Below are 13702 nucleotides of genomic sequence, written 5' to 3'. Positions count from 1 at the left end.
GGCAGCTTTATAGACAATGCAATATTTATTATTGACAACGCGGCCTGTGAAGCGTGCCGCACAGTTTTCTCCTGTATATAGCACAGACATAGCTCATAGGTATGTAGCGGAGCTCTTCTGTATTCCAGTAAAATATTCAAATGCGTCACGGGTCACACTTTTTGATTTGATTGGCAAAATGTGCCATCACAGGAGAACTGCGGGAGGCCTCGGCTGTAAACAGCAGACAGAGGAAGGATTTGTTTTCTGGTGGGAATCACCATCGGCATGAATCATTTTGCAAGGAATGTGACGCCACTTTGATGCGGTCTGCAAGCGGGAGACAAAGTTCGTCCTGAGGGCCGTCCCAAAGCCCCCCCTCCTCCGACTCAGATCACTGCAGTGTTTTGGGTCTTCGTGAAGTTGAAAGATGTCGTAACGGTGACTCCGCTGGAAGTCTGTGAAAGTCTCTACTGTGATTCAAACCCATAATCTAATGTAGCTCCTTCAGGAAGTGAGGACTTGGCAGGATGTCCTCACTTTAGAGGGTTTTCCTAGTACAAACTCATTAGTTACATTATCAATAGTAGTAATAGTATTTTAATTAGTACTATAAGTGGTAGTACTGTAGTACATATATTATGGAAATCAGGCAGTATTTTTGCGCACTGGTATCCAATGTTAAGTCTGCCTCTAAAACCATAGGGGCTATTTTTTACCCACTTTGAGCCAAAAAAAACCCTCATTTATTTATGTATTTATTTCAACTAAGACACATTGCCAAGATCATGCCTGTTGTGTCATTTAAAAAGGCATAAAGAAATGTATTCATGCTTTTGTGTCATCCCACCTGGACGCCTGCAGTGCTCCGTTTACTCGGCTCAGCCAAGCTTCAGTAGTTCGACTCTAACTGCTGCTTCTCTATTATCTAATACCAAAAGTAGCTGTCACCGTCCTGCTGTTGGCCTCTCTTCACTGGCTGCCAGTTGAGAGTAAGTTTTAACGGTATTTTAATTATGTATGAATCACTGCATGGTGAACATGTGTATAACTCAGAAATAGTGAGCCTATATACGACTACTGGATCCCTTTGGCCCTCAAGTCAAGGAGGTGATTGTGCATTTGCTTGTGCTGCACCTAAACTAGACCAAATGTCCTCACAAGGATAGTACAAGAACACACACACACACACATACACACACATGCACACACAATCAGATAAGCCAGTGGCTGTCTTACCTCCTCCCCAGCGTAGGCAGCGTGCCAGGTCGTTCCCTGTGCCCAGAGGGAGGATCGCCACTGGTGGGTGCCTGGCAAAGTTGGCCTTGTCTGCAGGCAAAGACAGACAGACCACAATTATATCTATTATGTCTTCGGTCACGATGGTAGTTGGACAAGATGCTTGTAATGACAGTGTTTAGGGTTGGAAATCAGTCAGACTAGCTGAAAGGAGTAACTGAGATCAGCAAAGGTCAATACTGAGGTTTGCAGCCGGTTATATGAGGAACTGCAAGAACAATGTGAGTCCAAAAAGACGTAGCATACCTATACAGTCCAGGATCCAGCCCACGGTGCCATCACCTCCACATGCCAGCACCCGGAAATCAGGCACATCGTGGAAAAAGTTGAGCCTGTCAGGAGATGAGAGGATCCAGTAGATTTAACTTGTATATGCAGAGAGAAAAACTAAACAAGATGTATTTTGTGACCCTTTTCCAGTCAGGGTTCGCCATTCTAAATATACGTGTGGTGAGGATGCTATTTATAGGTGACAAATCCTGTGATTGGATTTCAAATGGGTTGACATGGGGATTTTCCAAGCTTCGAATGATTTGACAAAATGGAGAGAGATGGAGAGAAAGGTTTCAGTGCGTCCCCTCTCCTCTCCAGCTGTGTTCACTCCACTCTTGGCCCTAGAAACCAGGAGTGTGTGCCCTTCAAAGGGACCTTTAATGTGTGTTGGGACAAAGGTGTCGAAAGTGGCTTTCATCTCTTTCCATCACGAGACAGCTGCAAACAGGACACCGCCACCTCTCGCACCGACCACCTGGCCCTGGACAAAAACAACCCCTCTTCGTCTTGTTGTGAATGCAGTACAGAAGTAGTTGACCTGATACGCTCTCAGCAGGGGTAATCTCATATATAACGCCACAAATACTCGGACCTATGCTGCAGCATCTGAGCAAATAATTACCAGTAGCCATCAGATGCCTTGCCAGCTCCTTCTCTGCTGCAGCCACCCCGTTATTTTCTTACCTCAGACCTATGGAAGTAGGTGGTGGATTATTTCTGGATCAGGTGAAATCTACTTTCTCTCTGAAGAAGGTGGAGGCCAAGAGGCAGACAGCCCTCTCTAATGGCCACACAGGTGAACTACACCAACCCAGCAGTGAGGCACAAACATGCCAGCACTGTGGGGACATTTCCACAACAGGGAGCCGCGCACTGCATCCGACCAAAACACTTGCATGTCAGCATAAAATATTGATACAGCCGCCGAAGCCCGATTGTTTGTGTCTATGCTTTATGCATGACAACTCAGGAAAACGTGTGCGTCAACAAAGCGCCAAATGAGGACCTAAATTAATGTGAGGACAGAAACAATGTTTGCAATGGCTGAAAAGACAGCTAGCTAATTGCAGTCCCAAAAGAAACGACTCAGGATGAGCAGCCTCTCGCCTCAAATCCCGCCGAGCCTGTTGCTAGGGAGCCCATGGAAACAGAAGTGGAGAGCTTGGCTGGCAACGGGTTAACCCTCCATATGACAAGAGACCTTGACACAGCCTCTAATGTGTTTGTACGCATATGCATGCATGTGTGTGTGCACGCATCTGTGTGTATATGCTCTCTCACTCTCCCCTTCTATTGGCAGCACTCACACAGCTAATTACACAACTTAACTGCACCCCAACAGTAACGTTACGTCACTTCAGTTCATTTAAACCAGGCCGCCTCTGTGATTGCCCGCGTGTATTATCTACAGTATTCTCCCCTGAGACCCCGGTGCGTCACCAGGTCTCTCTCTCGCTTCCCCTACAATGGACTCAAGGGCGTGAGCCGGGCCAGTCGTGACTACTGAGAGGAGAACAGAGAGAAAGAGCGAGAGAATGAAAGTAAAAGACTGGTGAGGGCAACAAAATTGAGGTCAACCCTCCTCAGGTAACGCATTCAAGCCTCTTGTGCTGTGTAGGGATTTTTTTTCTTACATGAATCGTCTTCCAAGGCACAAAAAACACTCAGCTCATGGTACAAGGTGTCCTCAGTCTTTGATTTATGTATGTGTAAGAGTGTCAGAGTGAGTGTGTGTGCCTGTGTTTGTATATGTGAGTGCGTATGTGTGTGTGTGTGTGGGTGATCTGGTCGAGTGTATGCTCAGCGCAGCAGCTCTGCAGGGTTCCCATTCCCCTTTGCTGACCTCCACAGCAGGCCAGTTCGACAGGATAGAGGAGAGAGGCCGCAGCGGTCAAACCCTGTCTGTGTATCACTCAGAAGAGCCCGACTGAGAGTGATACCAAGAAAATAATACGTCTCAACTGCTCGAGCTTAAAAATAGACAGCATAACCTGTAATCTGAAATCCAAAACGCTGACACAGCGTATAGCTTACAGCTCTAAAATAAATCACCTGTACACCTGTATTGATCTTTTTAAATTGATGGTGATGATTAAATAATTAAATAACAGATTTATTCATCTCTGGCTCCGCACCTGATGTGAGTGCACAGTTTTTAAGGATTGGCAGAGGCGCCCCGGGAATAAATTTTCAAAGTGTCAGAGCTTTACTTTATCCACTGAGTGAGGTTAAAGTGTCAGTGAAGTGATGTACGCCGCAGACTCACCCCACCATCGGGCCCCCTCGCTCCAAACTGTACACCTGTCTGGGGTTTAACAGGTACCTGAACTTCCTCAGGACTCTGGGAGAGAGAGAGAGAGAGAGAGAGAGAGAGAGAGAGAGAGAGAGAGAGAGAGAGAGAGAGAGAGAGAGAGAGAGAGAGAGAGAGAGAGAAGAAGCATATGGATCCATTAGAATGAGCATGAAGGTGTGTGGACAGATCACTCCACGCTCAGCCGCATATTATTCCTGAATGCACTTGATATAACTTTTGATTTGAAAATGTGCCATTGACTTGCCATTTACAAAATAGCAACTGCCATAGAAATTACAGAAACAATGTTTAGAATCATAAAGAGAGATTAGTAAGTTTATTTTTAGGTTCTACAATAATTCATGTATGATTAGATGATGCACAAGTCAACAGGCACAGACTTAAAGAAAAAAAAAATCATATATGCTTTGCAACATATCTAAACATTACTCAAAAACAAAAGGTCTATGCAGACTGATCCCTATTTGAACTTGACAGATGCTAATTATTCCACCGGTCATTCATCACCTGAATCGTCCACCATTCATCTTTATCTTCCTGCAATTAGCAATAAAAATAAAATACCTTAAATAAGCTGTTCTAAAGCAATGCAGTTTTTCCTAAAGTTTCTCTAAAGTGATAAGATAAGATAAAGTTTTTTAGATTTTAGCTTAGCTTTGTGCAGAAGATGCACAATATGCCACAGAAATATGAAAACCTGAAGAGCATTAGCCAGCAAGCTCTTCACGCTGTGATCTTTTTGTTCCCACAAACTACCAGCATCTGACAGGCTTCACACTGACACAGCAGTTTCCTGTGAACTTGTGCAATTTACATAAAAAAAAAAAAAATGCTCATTGGAGCCTCCAAAATCCCCTTCGTGCAGGTCGACTGTGTTGTGTCCAGAACACACAGCAAAAACCCAGTGAGACACGGAAGTCAGACCAAGATGTTTTTGGCAAACGATTTAAGGCAGCACCAATAACACCGGTATTATTATATCGATAGATTTATATAAAACAAGGCAATATGTTCTACTGAAATTCAAAGGTATGTGAGGGATTGGTTGGTTTGTGTTGCTGGATGGATGAGATATTAACTACACACGTATACAAATACATATATGTGTGTGTGTGTGTGTGTGTGTGTGTGTGTGTGTGTGTGTGTATAATGGTTTTTACCACAGTGGGGAAAAGTATTGTTAAGAAAAAGACAATTGTTAAGATTCCAATAAATGGCATCGACGTGTTAACTCAAACTGAGCGTAGCTTTCACAAAAGCAGAAAACCCAAAGCGACAAAAACACTCTTTTCAATCATTTCAGCGTGAACAACAAAGGCAGACAGAAATAGCAGTGAAATGGCCTCTTGTTTTCCTGTTGCAAAGTAAAAGGATCTTTTGTGCTTGAAGTGTCTATTAATAGAGAATAATTTCCTTTCTAATGGTATTTAAGAGTGTGTTGCTATGGTAATGTGTCAGGCTGAGGCAGAGCAACAGTCCTCTGCTGGTCTGTGTAGTGTTGTAGGTGGAGAGCTGCGCAACACTGAGGACATTTATTTACAGCTAAGATGGACGTTTTTTTTCCCCGTCTTCAAATAATAGCATTCAGAGTCACCAGCAGGGAAGTGCATGTGCTATCATTAGAATCCCTCTCCTTTCCTTTTCTTTAATGATTCACTTTCCTGAAATGTACTGTAATTTTCTTCTATCCCACAGTTAATGTCACAGAGGAGGCCGATTCAGTGGTGTGCAATTCAGAGCAATGTGCGCGCTGCAAAAAAAAAAAAAAAAAAAAGGAAAAAGAAAATCTTCATCTTAACAACTTGTTTAGTCCTATATTCAGTGTTAAATCCTTGTTTTTTTCTTAAAACAAATGAAAAAATTGCTAGAGAGATTAGATAATCTAACTTGCTCCCAACGCTAATTAACTCTTTTTGAATTTTTCTTGAATCGAGCTTCATTTTCTCAATACCAGTGGGCACTGAGAAAATGACGCTTTGACTCTGCCTTGTTCCAACATATTTATACTTGTTCCTGAAATAAGTGAACCTAGTAAACAAGTAGATTTATCTCATTAAGAAAGACAAGATTTGTAAGACTCAATAAGAGACTAAATTACTTGTTGGAGATTTGCTGCAGTGCAAAATTTAGGAGAAGACATGAAGCCCAAAAAGGCAAACATACGTATCGTAGACTTACACATTATGTGCCATACAGGCAGATATATTGTAACACTGTCAACACTGCTGTGCATTATCTAAATCCTCTTTGATTTAAAAAGATGAAACGGGTTTAAAAGTGACCTCGAATGACCGTCATCAGTTTTGCCTCCCTCTGCATATTCTCCATGAAGTTTCAATAAACATAAAAGACCGTAGCAGCAGGTCCTACGGGTGGTGTCAGCTTACCGCTCCCCTTGTCTCCCTCCACTCTTGGGGTTGACCAGGACCAGGAGTGGGTGTGTACCTGGGAGAGGGGTGATCTGAGGACACACAGAAAGGAAAAAGACACCGAAACACACTCTGTCAGGCTTTGTTTACTCTATTCAGCAATCTACAAGTCATTGATTTTGCTGGATAGTGTGATTCATCCCGACTGGTGTACCTGCAGCGCCTGTCCGTCTCCAGCAGTGAATTTGAAAGTCTGATTTGCGTCGTCGGGGCTGGTGCTGGGGGGAGACTCCCCCTCTCCACGCTTCACCACGGAGTGACGGTCCTGCGAAGGAAGAAAGACGCATTTAAGGATGGGGTGCAGAGGAAAAAGGCTCAGATGATGCTGGGAAGTGAAGCCTCACGTCTTTTAGGGCAGCAGTTGTAACACATTTTTGCGTCACGGACATGGATCAACATTAGATAAGACTTTTCCCCCATGATGCATGAGGGAAGATCTCTACTGTTGTTGATTGAGTATATGATTACAATAGCCAACTTGTGTAACTTGGACACTTGCACAGCATTTAATCTTTAAAATTTTGAAAATTTAGCACTTAAAACAATGTGGAAAAATAATCTGCTGAAGAAAAAAGACCTTTATGTGCACAGATCATATGTGGAATATTTCCTTTACATTTGAAACAGGCCTTTGTACCATGGTCAGAGAAAGGTGAACAGAGAAGATTATATTTTCTTGAAAGACTCACAAATTATGAAAATATTGTGTGGGAAGGAAACTTTTTCTTTTAAAGACTTCCTAGACAAAACATGGAGAAAAAAAATCTCCCTCAAGTCATTTCTTATATCTCATATTCAGTGCTGAAATCCTGTTTTCCTTAAAGCAAACACAAAATTTTCCAGCTGGATGAAATCCCACTTGTTTTCAGTGCAGTTTCACTTATTTCACAAATTTTTCTGGCAGCTAGTATAAATATGTTGAAACAGAATAAGGCAAATCAGCCCACTGGTACCAAGAAAAAAAGTACACTTGATTCATGAAAATTTGAGTTGGAAACAATTGGGATTATCTCATCCCATCAGCAGATTCATTCACTTGTTTGAAGAAAACAAGACGTTAACAGCATATGATACTAAATGACTTCAATTGGAGCGGTGTTTAAGAAAACATGCAGCACGTTGCACATGTAGCTGTTCTGTCCTGTGACCTCCAAGTGAAAAATATGTTCGGTGTAAAGCTGAGGTATGACAGATAAATAAATATTCCTTAACTGATTTATTTATTCATGTACAGTAACAACTGGGGTAGTGGGTTAAACTGAAACCCCGTCTTGGCCTTGAAATCCACTTTTTTCAGCACCTGATCAACTTGAGTCTTGGGACTGTGAATGGAGACTAAATTCACAAAATCACTCTCTCCCAACTTTCCTCTGATCACTGGTGGAAACAGGGCGTGTGACTGTACCGAGGGATAATGATTAAATGACAAGCTGCTCCACATGGACAGCAGAGTCAAGCCGTTCTCACCAAGACAACGGGGCAGATGTACGAGGGCAGCAGAGTGTGGTCCCTCAGGGCTCCTCCATCACACTCTGGCTTCACGTTGGATGCACACTTATTATGGAGCTACAGAGGAGAGGACAAGCAGAAACATAAGAGCTGTGGGCGGGATCCATCTGTGAGACTGAGTGGATCGAGCGTTATGAATATGGAAACGCTACACTTTTCAAGCCATTCAGTCCAACCAGATACACCACGGTTGTTCAGCGCCAGGCGATGCAGTGCCAATCAAAAAGTTCTCTGGTTACACATGGAAGTGGTTTCGTGCTGAAAATGATGGAGCTGAAAACAACTGTGCTGTGAATTTGCGAGCTGTGACCGTGCTGTTCAATATGAGCAAAATAAAATACAAGTCAGTAGTGACATCTAGTGGACATGAAGAGCAATAGCAAGTAATTATATTATTTTAGTTCACATACACTTGCTTAGTTTAGTACTGTGTACAATGTCCCTATCCCACTGAATGAACCTGTGTGTTAACTTTCAACAACACATTAAATATAAAGTCATTCTGTTGGTACATAATTAAAATCTCAAAGCAAATAAGAACACAGTCTAATGCTGCATTAATTTATACTCAAAACTAGGTAAACTTGAGCTCCAATTTGTTGAAAAAAAAAAAAAGAAACCCAATGGTGATCCAACTCAGAATTACAAGATGATAATTCAGATTATCTCTTTAGAGCGCCTGTTTGTCTAATATCAGCTCAAGTGACGGCACAGCACACAACAAACAAATTGTGTGGAAAACAAATTGTCTTTTGTTGCTCAGGATGAAAGTAGCATAAATATAGTGTTTATGTCAGTGTTTATGACTTCAGCAAATATTGCTGCATCCGCTTTTGGTTTCATGCAGTACAATGCAGAATTTGTTCTTCTTTTCGGCTTTTTGGCGAACCAGAAATTCTGAATTCTGAGCGGGAATGAACACAGCACAAGTACAAAAAAAGAGTAAGAACATCATATCGTATTCAGGCGATTTCCATTCAGCGCTGACATGGAAGTCACCCACTTGCGATGCTTTCCCACCGGCCAGTGCTGTGCAGCAAGGCCGCTGCAGAGGGAAGTGTTACTTCAGTGTGTACAGCCGTGTGTAGGTAATGCAGGTGACTCACAGTGATCTGACACCAGACACAGTGCAGGCCTGTCAGGCCCTGGTAACACTTGATGCTTCTGTGACAGCGGTCGCACTTGGTGGGAGAGTTACCCTCCATCCACACGTGCTGCATAGCCTGGAGAGAGGGAAGAAAGAAAGAAACAAAGAAAGAAAGAAGGAAAGAATTAGTCGAGCAACAGCAATGTTTCAACCAATAAAGATCTTAAACCAAAGCAAGTTATGCATCAACAGGAGAACTAAGATTTGGCTGTGAGAGTAAAATTGAACTCAGAACTGAAAAAATGCACAAAGCTCTGCAGGCCTTAATCAGCACAGATCAGCAGCAGAGATCATTACAGAGAGGGGCTTAATCAAATCAGTGCTTAAATATAGAGGCCGCTAACTACATAAGAAGCAGTGCATGACCTCTCAGCTCCCATGATTCTCGCAGCTCTGCGTAACAGAACCGTGACCAATTGGGAATAATGGTTTCGACAGATGGGTCAGTGTTGTTGCCTCACTACCTTTCTTTCCAAGATATCAGCATGGAATTTTAGGCTAAATATATGCCACTGCTCAAACTTTACAAGCCACTTTAGGTGAAACACTTAAAGTGAATTAGATTCTCTATTGAATAATGTAGCTGGCTGCAGAAATATTCACTGCAGAAACATCTTAAAATTATCTAAAAATGATCATATTCAGTGTTTTAAATTGTGCTTTTCTTAAAACAAGTGAATCTGCTAGTGGGATTAGATAATCCCACTTGTTTCCAGTGCTCATCAATAGATTTCCTTGATATTAACAGGCTGATCTATGTTAATCTGCCTTGTTTCAGCATGAACATGCAAACTCCCTGAGAAGGTCTGAGAACAAATAAAACTGCACTGGAAACTGGAAATACACCCGTTATGAAAATGAATGCATAGAATCATACAAGGTATAAATGGCAGTATGCCTCCACCAACCAATCACGTTGCAGGTTACATCCATGTCTGTCCAGAATCATATAATATTTATACTGAAGACTTTGGAGGAATTTAATCCTAATCCTAACATCCTGTCTTCACTTACAGACTATTTTTACAGAGGAACACAGAGGGCCGATGGAGGGCTTTGTCACATGGTCCCATAATCACCTGAAGCTTAATATCAGCAAAACCAATGAGCTGCTGGTGGACTACCAGAGGAGCAGGACGCCCCCTGTGCTGGTTGTCACCCAGGGAGAGGAAGTGAAGTGAAAGTGCTGAGTTTTGGTGCTGAATAACAACCAGAAACGTCACAGTGACATCACAGTGACGCTGACCTTTGGCCTTTCAATATTCAATAAATGTCATCACTTCATTATTTTATCCTATTAGACATTTGTGTGAATTGATCATAATTAGGATGTGAATTCTTGAGTCATGGGCAAACATGTTTTGTGAGGTTACAGCCACCTTGACCTTTGACCTCTGACCACCATTTTTTTTTTTTTTTTTTTTTTTTTTGCTAAATACAAAGAAATTCCTTCAAGGTGTTCCTAAAATATCGCATTCCCAGGAACGGGACAGAAAACCCAGAAACATAAAGGCATACGAGCTCATCTCACTGACAGATTTATTTCATGTTTTTTTTTTTTTTTTAATTATTAACAGTAAATATGAGACCAATATCTTGTTAAGGTGGAGATTTTTGTAATGTGATGCTTAACACCAGAGGGTATTAAACAGACATGAGAAACCAAAAATCTGTCTCCCCATGTGTGTGTTTTGTTACTCACATTGGTGTGTCTGCGTGACTTGGCGTAGGTGCTGATGCAGGCAGCAATGTCTTTGGACACACAGCGTTCATGGACTGTGTACTTGCATACTGGGAGGGGGAAAAACAGCACGATAGGAGAGTTTGCAGAGTCAAACAGCAGGTTTTTGGGTTGTTGTTTTTTTTTTATTCACTTTTCAATGTTTTCCTGCATTATTTAGGCTCAGTTTATATTACTATGAATGGCAAGGATGCAAAAAAAAAAAAAACATTTGGACAAATGTCATGGATCAACTCAGATCACAAAACAGACTTTACATGACACCGAGTGACAAAACATTAGCTTTGAGAGCTGCTGCATGGCTGAAAGAGATCAATAATGCAATTACGTGTAATGACATTGGTAATGTTTATCTAATAGAGAATGTGAGGGCTTTTAATTGAAGCACATTGATTCAGATGCACTCAGGCATTAGAAAGACTGACAAACAACCTCGAACTGAGAGAGATGCAGAGATTGAGGGGAAAGACGAGGAGGGAGAGACAATGACGGAGACAGAGATGAGAGGAGAAAAGAGGAGACAAGGAGGTGTAAACAGACACGGAGGGGCACCGAGGCAGACGGGCAAACAGACAGACAGACAGACAGACAGACAGACAGGTAGGTCAGCACACAAATACAGTAAACAGACAAACAGAAAGACAGGACGATAGATAAGCAGGAAGGCAGGCAGACTGTGCAGACAGACAGGTGGACATACAGTATTGACCCGACACACACACACACACACACACACACTCACAGGAGCAGCAGAGGCCCTGCTTGCGAACTCCTAGCAGCATGGTATGGCAGTAGTTACAGTAGGCCGGTTTGTTGAAGTGCTTCAGGCGCCACACGTGCTGCCCGTCTTCCTGCACGTTCTGGAAAAGGAAAACACACGAAAGATGCAGCATAGAAATGGTCCTGTTTCAGTCCATACGTTTACATTCCACTTTTATTCTGAAGACAACAATAATCCGAATTTGATACAGCATATTGCGTTTGGATATTCCTGAATGTAGCATTTTCCAATTAAGATATACAGTGGTGGAAAAAAGTTTTCGGACACCCTTAAAATTTTACACAATCTCACAATCTCAAATATTATCATGAAATATTTGTGGAAAAATCTTTTTTTGTGTTTCAAAAGGTGTGGCTGCATTAGACAGATACAAACAAATACAAATTACATTTTTTGGTTTATTGTTTACAAGAAAAACTAACAAAACTAAATTCTTGACAGTTGAATCTTTATCTTCCTGCGTTAGGTTCCTTGTTTTAGCCATTTTTGTGTCTGAAGAACTTTTAAATGTGCTGGCTTTATACAGACACGAAGCTTGGCAACAAAAATTGTGTCTTTTAATAAAAAGAACGACCGTCATCACTGGTACCAAAATGACCCAATACTCAAAATTTCTTATGTATTTTTATGGTACCAATCCATTTGAAGTTTTTAATGGCTTTTTTAGGATTTGTCTAGTATTTTGGCTGTGATTGTACTAAAAGAAATTGGACTTGAAGACCTAAGAGTGATTCTTAATGCAACATTTCACAAATGCATGGGGTGTCCAAAAACTTTTTTCCACCACTGCCAATATAAGTCAGGTTTGCATATTGACAGTCAGCTCTGTGTGTTGTAAACAAGTTGTAAACGAAAAGATCAAATTTCTGGACAGAAGGAGAAACACACCTACTTTTATATATTATGAAAGACTCGGATATCAGCTGGTTTTTGTGCAAATTTTGCATCGCCGACCTTTTCAATAAGGTGGTTGAAGGAATGAAAGAGGGAGGGTGTGTTTAAATACAATATGGCTGCGTGGCAACAGGGATATTAGTGGAATATTCATTTTCTTTAACCATGTTTACAGCTTACTCTGAATATTTTTTCCAGAATTAGAGCAAAAAACTGAATATTTTGTGCATGTAAACCTAGTTAATGTTTTCTTCCTTTTTTTTAAAAAAAAAAAAATAATAATAATAATATCTATTTATTTTTGTAGTACTTTTCAAAGTGCTTCACAATCATTTTACAATTATCAAAGTCCTTCTGTATTTCTGTGCCCAACTAATCCAGGAACTGCTGCTTGAATTTAAGCTTGACCGAACTTTAAATCTGGCTAAAATTTAAAGTCATAATACACAGCATTTTCATAGATAAATCTCTGCTTTGCTACTCTCTAAGACAGACAGATTTGGCACCACAGCATTCAGCCGATGTCCAGCTCATGGAGGCTCTGTCTTTCCTGCAAGAGCTCCTCTGGCAAACAGGAAGGGAGGAATTTTGTGTCTCCAGCAGCAGCAACAGTGTTTTGTTTGGAATAAATGGATGGCTAATGTGACTAGAAATAACCACAGAACTTCATCGAGAAGACATGGCCATCACAGTACTGACCACACTGCTTAATTCACCAATTACCTATGGGAAGTACAGTATAGACCACAGGTTTTTAGCAGCTATGAAGCAAAAAAAAAACAAAATACAAGGATATCATGGATTACCACTTTAAAAAACATTCACCAGCTGTAAACATCCTAAATCTGCAATTTTGAGGTTGTAGTTTTATTTCAGCTGTATGTGTAAAAATAAACCACACATGCACAGCTTGCTCTCTCGGTTTCCCTACACACACACACACACACACACACACACACACACACACACACACACACACACACACACACACACACACGTACCGTCTCCATGCCCAGCAGGACCAGTAAAGGGATGGTGGTGAGGCCTCCTCTGATCCACTCCTCCAGTGTGACTGTCCCGTCTCGGTCGTAGTCGATCTCCTCCATCATCTCCTTCAGAATCTGAGGAGGCGGAAACACACATGATCCTAAAATCACAGTAAACGAACACAGTGGCTGTTCAAGTGGGGACCGGGGACTCGCACAGTCCTTGAGGGGCTCGCAGGGGGTCCTCCATCAAATGAGGAATAGTTTAGTTTCACTATAATTTAGTTCACTAGAAATTCTTACAATGCAAAAAAAACAAAAGTGATTAATTTACCATTACTTTAAATCTA

The 13702-nt window shown here is 41.5% G+C and overlaps 1 protein-coding gene across 1 annotated transcript in view; it reads right to left on the bottom strand.

Moving 5' to 3' along the window:
* dgkg (diacylglycerol kinase, gamma) overlaps positions 1 to 13702 on the bottom strand; it is a 104773-nt gene that overhangs the window by 54618 nt on the left and 36453 nt on the right. Inside the window, exons 11-20 of the mRNA XM_030080697.1 lie at positions 13368 to 13487; positions 11434 to 11551; positions 10653 to 10741; positions 8910 to 9026; positions 7762 to 7860; positions 6449 to 6559; positions 6253 to 6326; positions 3818 to 3892; positions 1525 to 1610; positions 1219 to 1308 (exon numbers count right to left, since the gene is read on the bottom strand). Coding sequence (XP_029936557.1) covers positions 1219 to 1308; positions 1525 to 1610; positions 3818 to 3892; positions 6253 to 6326; positions 6449 to 6559; positions 7762 to 7860; positions 8910 to 9026; positions 10653 to 10741; positions 11434 to 11551; positions 13368 to 13487 — 979 coding nt within the window. The remainder of the gene's footprint in view (positions 1 to 1218; positions 1309 to 1524; positions 1611 to 3817; positions 3893 to 6252; positions 6327 to 6448; positions 6560 to 7761; positions 7861 to 8909; positions 9027 to 10652; positions 10742 to 11433; positions 11552 to 13367; positions 13488 to 13702) is intronic.

The sequence above is a fragment of the Myripristis murdjan genome, chromosome 21, assembly GCF_902150065.1.
Source record: "Myripristis murdjan chromosome 21, fMyrMur1.1, whole genome shotgun sequence".
Classification (NCBI taxonomy): domain Eukaryota; kingdom Metazoa; phylum Chordata; class Actinopteri; order Holocentriformes; family Holocentridae; genus Myripristis; species Myripristis murdjan.
This window is presented reverse-complemented; position numbering and strand designations above follow the sequence as displayed.